This window comes from Pristis pectinata, chromosome 35 (assembly GCF_009764475.1).
Source record: "Pristis pectinata isolate sPriPec2 chromosome 35, sPriPec2.1.pri, whole genome shotgun sequence".
Lineage (NCBI taxonomy): Eukaryota > Metazoa > Chordata > Chondrichthyes > Rhinopristiformes > Pristidae > Pristis > Pristis pectinata.
In genome coordinates, this window is record NC_067439.1 from 2,520,677 (window position 1) to 2,527,968 (window position 7,292).

At 43.2% G+C, this 7,292-nt stretch overlaps 1 protein-coding gene across 1 annotated transcript in view; it reads left to right on the top strand.

Moving 5' to 3' along the window:
- sae1 (SUMO1 activating enzyme subunit 1) overlaps positions 1-4,498 on the top strand; it is a 122,202-nt gene extending 117,704 nt beyond the window's left edge. The window contains exon 9 of the mRNA XM_052044382.1: positions 421-4,498. Within this exon, the coding sequence (XP_051900342.1) occupies positions 421-513 (93 nt within the window). The 3' untranslated portion in view covers positions 514-4,498. The remainder of the gene's footprint in view (positions 1-420) is intronic.
- Positions 4,499-7,292: the final 2,794 nt, after the last annotated feature.

A 7,292-nucleotide genomic window follows, 5' to 3' on the forward strand; every position in this document is an offset into this window, starting at 1 on the left:
AAAATGTACAGTGAGTGATGTGAAGCTGATTTACCAGCACATTCTCGTGTTCCATCTAACAAGGAGTTGTTGCTCAGATCCATTGTACTTCTAGGGCTGGCCTCCAGAATCTATGGCCTCCAAGTGCCTAAGAACAGCAGGCTGTACTGTGTGATGCTAGTAGATATGTTTTGTTAAGTTTGGCTCTGTCTGTGGTATTGGATATCACATCAGTTGCACCTTAAGAGCTTCAGTCAACCTGAGTGCCTTCCCATGCCTGTCGGTTAGTTAATGGACAGCAGCTGTGGACTCAAACTGGCTTTAGGAATAGCACCTTGAGAGGAGGGCTGTGGCAGGGAATGTGAGGCCAACTTGTTGCTCTCTCTGGTGCTGCTGCTACTACACAGGGAATGGCTCACGGTGAATGTATGTTCTTCACAGGCCTTGTCCCAGCGAGACCCTCCTCACAACAACTTCTTCTTCTTCGATGGACTCAAAAGTAATGGAATTGTGGACTGCATTGGGCCTAAATGAGGAAAATCAGAGGAAGATCAGACATGATTAGGGTATCCTGGATGCACAACCTTCACAGCCAATAACAAGAATCGCCAGCAAGCAGCAATACCTAAAATGCCCAAGTAATGTTACCATATAAGAGAAAGTGAAATTATTTGGACAGATTGGACTTGATGACACAATCATACAGCTGCGCTGAAGTAATCTCCAAGTTGCAAATAAATGCAGTTTCTTCCACTTGCATGCATTTACACAGTTATGGTTTATCAGTAAAACCACTGCCACTTGTGTCCAATGTAGATCTGGTTCTGAGCATTCTGTCTTGTTCTGTTCCTGTTGCTTATAATTGCTTTGGCTCAAATTTCAGTATCGGGCAATGCTGTATGCAGACGTGCTCTTATTCCACCCCCCCCCCCACCTCCCCCCCAACCAACCCATGACATCCAAGCGAGTGAATTCCCACCCACGTCACTGAGGCTTTGCAGCAAATGACAAGCTACCCAATGAAACACCATTCAAACTGCAGACCAATCAAAATATAGTAAGTTGATTAATATTAAGCAATGTGCTCTCCACATCTCACCTCACCTTTCCCTATCCCTTGCACTCTCTGCGTTCTTTGCTGGATCATGCTTCATTCTTTGGCTTTTGACTGATTTGTATTTGATTAATTACTAGCTCCAAAGACCAGAAACGTGAAGGTTGCCAGTCCCTCTGGCATTCCTGTAGCACCGAGGTATCAGTAAACAAGAGAGCTGTTGAAGGCTGTTTAGGTCCAATTAACCTCAACCCTCCGGAGTGCCAACTCTGTCAGTTTGTGGTGTTGGCTGCGACTCATTCAGACCTACTTTCACTTTGTAGTCAGGTTGTTGGTTCAGTTCCATTCCAGAGACTCAACCACAAATATACAGACTGCATTCCCAGTGTAGCACTGTCAGAGGTGTTGGTTTTTCCGAGGTGCACTTGCTGGACATTAAAAAAAAGGTCATGGTTATTATTTCAATAAAAGAATCAGGAGAGTTTTCCCTGGTATTGTGTAGTTTGCTGTATGTTAGTTGGCTGCTTTCTACATTCCAGTTAATGCTTTGGGACATTCTGAAAGGCACATGACATTTGTAGTAGAAATTCAAGTCTGTCTCTCTTTTTGTCATTCCACCTGAACAAGCAGTAGCAGTCGTTCAAAGTTCTGTACCTCTTGTCAGTGTAGCACTCTGCTACTGCACTGGGCTGTTGAAAGCTAATGCACCCCAGGTATGAAATGGTCTAAATTTGGAGGAAAGTATGTATTTCCTTGGTGCTGGAAGAGGTTAGAAATGGTGAGTGAGGAGGTAGTGGAGGTTTTGGAGACAGGGGACATGAATTTATGGTTGAGTAATCTGCCAAAAGATGATGGTCACACTCTAGACTTCAAACATGGTACAAACAGTCTGGTTTCCTTTCCAGACTGTTCCAGCGAGAGCTGCCATCTTTGCAGGGAGGGGAGTTATCCATAGTTTCTGGCAAAGGCTGCCGTTTCTCTGGTCTTAATGGATGGATCGCATGTCCAGCAGCAATTTTGGGAAATTCTTGTTGTACCTGAACCAGTTGAGTTCAGGATTCTGCAATATATAGGTGCAAGACATGGGTGTGGATTTCAAATAAATAATAGTGCTAATACAGTAAATGGAGGAAATCATTACTTTGTTAACTCAAGAATCCAGACACAAAGCTCAATGGCAAGCAATCTTGTTAGCCTTGGAAAATCCTGGTGGAGCTAGAGACTGGCAGGAATTTGGGCCAGCAAATGTGACGATGTTTGTTTACTGTTCAAACAATTTGAGCTTCTGTGCGAAGCTGACAATTATGTAATTGTCATTGAACAAGCCGACATGCGATATTGAAAGAACTCTTGTGTCACTCGCTCCAATTAACTCTGATAATCCTCTCAGAACAGGAGGTGAAGGTATTGGTGTGTCAAAAGCTGGCTGAATTCATTTCTGCAAAAATAGTGCTTTACCCTGTAATAGATCAGTGATCCCACAGTTGTTTGTACCAGTACCACACAACTGTGGAATGATTTTATTACTTATTTGAAAGAGAGAAGCCTTGGAAATGTTGTCATTCTGGGATGTCATAGTGAACATTGTCCCGGCTATTTTAATAGCTGTATTAAAGTTCAATTTAAACTGGGTTAATACAGTTAATCTGAGAACAATGTGTTAAACTTTTGCCCAATAACATAATTCTCAGGCATTTCCAGGCTTTGTAATTAACTATGGGCTAAATGTGTTCCTATTTAGTCATTTTACCAATTATTAAATACACGGTTTACATTTTATCTCTCTGGATCCAGACAGTGCACAGAACCATTATGAGGGAACATTATGTTACAGTGTCTATCTTTCACAATTTCATGGATCAACACGAGAAGAGTTTTTCCAAAATGACCCTCACACCATGCACGTTGTTCCTTCAGTCAGGTTTGAGTTCAGTTATAATCTTGTCAGAGTCTCCTGGGTTTTACTTAGTTTCTGAAAAGTTTTGTAATTTTGCAGGGCAGTCTTTGTTCTGTAAATAAAGTTGACCTTTTTATTAAAAGCACCTTTTCTTACCTGTATTTTTTTGAGCCTAAGCAGCAAGGTTGGGTTGTGCTGGAGTGAATCTCTGTGCTGTTCCATACTGACCTCACGTTCTGTTTCCCTTCAGGCACACTTAGTGATTTAATGAAAGTCTTGTGCAAAGGATCAGTGATTGCATGGTCCAACCCCACCAAGATAAACCCAGTCAGACTCTCTCTCTGAAGAGGGGGAAGCAAAATGGATAATTGCTAAACTGTGATAATTCTTCACAGATGTTTCCCAACAATCAACTTGTTGCTCACGATGCAGTGTTAAAGCATAAGAACTGGGAGCAGTATTGAACCATACTGCACCACATGCCTGCTTCACCATTCAATACAACTATGGCTGATCTGATCTATGCCTCAATGCCGTTTTCTTTTTTATCTGTCATAAATCTGTGTCAGCTTAAATATAAACAGACTCAGCTTCCGCAGTTCTCTTGGTAAAGAAAGGCAAAGATTTGCAACTATCTGAAAGAAGTGCTTCCTCTTGTCCTCTTATTCTGAAACTATGCCCCCGGTTCTAGATTCCTCCTGAGGGGAAACACCCTCTGAACATCTCCCTTGTCTAAACCCTCAGAAATGCATGTTTAGATGAGATCACTTCTCATTCTTCTAAACCCAGCCCAGAGTGCTGAGCCTTTCCCTGTAAACCAACCCCTTGTTTCCAGGCATCAGCCTGATACAGGGCTTCAGTCTAAAATGTCAACAATCCCTCTCCCCCCCACAGATGCTGCTTGACTAGCTGAGTTCCTCCAGCAACAGCCTAGTAGTCCTTTGCTGACCTACCTTCCAACACAAGTACGTCTGTCCTTAACTAAGGAAAATAGTGTGCAGTAATTCAGATCAGGTTTCACCAGTGTCATAGAACATAGAACAGTACAGCACAGAATAGAACAGGCCCTTTGGCCCACAATGTTGTGCCGACATAGCTAATCTACCTACAGAATGTGCATGTCCCACTATTTTACCCTCTTTCATGTGCCTATCCAAGCCCCTCTTAAAAGCCCCCAGTGAATTTGCCTTCACCACCCTATCAGGCAACACATTCCAGGCATTGGTATTGGTTTATTATTGTCACTTGTACTGAGGTACAGTGAAAAACTTGTCTTGCATGCTGATCATACAGGTCAATTCATTACACAGTGCAGTTACATTGGGTTAGTACAGAGTGCATTGATGTAGTACAGGTAAAAACAGTAACAGTACAGAGTAAAGTGTCAGCTACAGAGTGCAGTGCAATAAGGTGCAAGGTCACAACAAGGTAGATTGTGAGGTCAGAGTCCATCTCATCGTATAAGGGAACCATTCAATAGTCTTATATCGGTGGGATAGAAGCTGTCTGGTGGTTCGTGCCCTTGGGCTCCTGTATCTTCTACCCGATGGAAGAGGAGAGAAGAGGGAATGTCCTGGGTGGGTGGGGTCTTTGATTATGCTGGCTGCTTCACCAAGGGAGCGAGAGGTATAGACAGAGTCCAAGGAGGGGAGGCTGGTGTCCATAGTGTGCTGGGCTGTGTCCACAACTCTCTGCAGTTTCTTGTGGTGCTGGGCAGAGCAGTTGCCGTACTAAGCCGTGATACATTCAGATAGGATGCTTTCTATTGTGCATCAATGAGAGTTGATGAGAGTCAAAGGGGACAAACTGAATTTCTTTAGCCTCCTGAGGAAATAGAGGCGATGGTGAGCTTTCTTGGCCGTGGCATCTACGTGATTTGACCAGGACAGGCTGTTGGTGATGTTCACTCCTAGGAACTCGAAGCTCTCAACCCTCTCGACCTCAGCACCACTCTCTGAGTAAAGAATGTACCCCTCATGTCTGTTCTGAACCTACCCCCTCCCACCTTAAATGCATGCCCTCTGGTGTTGTCTAAAAGCAAATGGTAGCCCAGATTCAGAGAGCAGCAGTCTCATCTCAGAGGAGGTTAAGGCTTCAAGCACCACTGCAAGGACTTTAGCTCTGATCTCAGGCCAACACTCCCAATGAAACCCTGAGGCAGTGCTGCCCTGTAAAAGGCACCATCTTCCATATGTTGCTGAACCATGGCCCATCTACCCTCCAGGTGGCAGGTGCAATTCTGTGGTGAGATTGGAGGACAACCAGGGAGATCTCCCCAGGGTGCTGGCCCACATCAGCCCACTGGTGCCATTTGCGACCAGTATTTACACCTCGATCAACATCATTAAACAGATTATGTGATCATATTATCATTGCTGTTTATGGGAGCTTGCAGTGTGTTTTCCCACATTAAAATAGTGATTACTCTTCAAAAGTATTTCACTGGCTGTAAAGCACTTTGGAACGTCAAGGTCAGGAAAGGCTTCTGTAGAAATAGGAGTTATTTATGGCTTCACAGGCTTCTTGCGGCTCGCCATGTTGTGCAGAGTACGTTTCTTGGTAAATCGTGTTTTATTTTTGTCTCACATGGCACTTCCTTGTAGGAATTTGTTTCGAACAGGTTTTTTGTTTTTGCTGATGGTTTCTTTGTACTGTACCCTGTTTTGATTCCAGACTCTGCGCTCGTAGCTGTTACCGTGAGACAGTCCAAACACAACTAGCCGTATCAGCTCATCGGCAGTCTTGTGGCTTGTCTGCAAAGTAAACAGCTTTTAGAAACAAAAGTGCTCCCTCCGCCTTGCGTCACTCTGTTTACCGAAGTCTTCTGTGTTCGTAGCAGCCAGTCAGACTTAACCCTTTGCTTCCTTGATGTATCACTATCTCTTCTGCCAGTTATCAGGGTTGTGTTTGCTGACAACCTTGCTTGTTATTTATAGCACATAACAGTCCATTAGAAGCAGCTGTACAAATTACTAGGGGACTGGATGCTTTGTGTATTAAGCAACAAAAAAAAGCACCCCTGTAAGCCGCCTTGGAAAAATTACTGTTCTTGTTTTACTTCATCAATAAAGCTCTCTGTCAGCAAAAAGGATCCCCCATCCTGAATTTACATTTTGCTTTCAGAATGCCGTATGTGGCTTTCAAAGCACGCATTTAGTCTATTGACCAGTCGTCTGTGGGACAGACTGGTTGGTGACCTGCTAAGCAAAAAACTCTGGTAGATTCAGAAAAGGGTGAAGCAAAATGGATAATTGCTAAAGTATGACAATTCTTCACAGATATTCCCCAACAATCAACTTGTTGCTCAGGGTGTAGTGTAAGAACATAAGAAATAGTGTGTGTGAGAGGATATTAAGCCTTTATAGAAGGAATAGTTAAGGCAAATTCTGAATAGGCTGTAAATACACTGAAATGTCAGTTCTTTGGTTCCTGGCAAAACTACCTATCGAATTTCAGAGCACCTTCAAGGTGCATCTCAGAAAAATGTCCAATGTCCAGTCTCCTGAAGTACAGATATTATTAACAAAAACAGTAACTCAGTAAACTGCTGTAAAGTTGTTGACCAGAACCGCAGGAAACTCTCCAGACCTCGCTTCTATGGGATCTTTGAGGGCAGACATGGTTTAGTCTGGCAGTGTAGCAACCCCTCAGTAGTATTGGCCTAGATTATGACCCCAACACAACAGAAAGTTGAGAGGAAAGTTCACTGAGATTTGATCAACAGAGGAAAACTGTGTGGCTTAAATTAATGGCAGAAGAATCAGGAGATGTGTAGGAAGATTCAACGCTTTGGGCTGTTGTGGTTTGGAGTATATGCCCCAAAAGATGGTAGGAGTTGGTTGGGCTATACCTGGCAAAGAGGCGGTAGCAGGGGTGGCAAGTTGAACAGGTTCACCAAGGATCACTGACACCCAACTTAAACTTCCTTTAGCCAACTCTCCTAACAATGTTTGACCCAACTGTAGTAATAGATTTGAACTAATGAATCATTTTGGATTGGAAATTAATCTTCTGGCCAAATTAATCATGTTTTGTGATAGTTTAAACTATGTAGTGACTTAAAGTAGGTGGAGAATGTCACATATGGCTTTTGTTCATATGATCCTCCCTGAGTCATTCAGTAGTTTTTTGGCAAGTGTATTTGTTCTGATCTCCAGCCAGGTTGAATGGTTTTGTTGGGCCCTGTTTAATACCATATAAGTAATTATGAGTGCAAGGTTATATCGACTACATAATGGAATCATTCTAGCCCAGTTGCCTGCCCTACCTGTACACTCTCACTCTCTCTCTCTCTCTCTCTCTCTCACACACACGCACACATATATATATAATGGCCCAGTGAAAGGAAATATTTGCATTTCT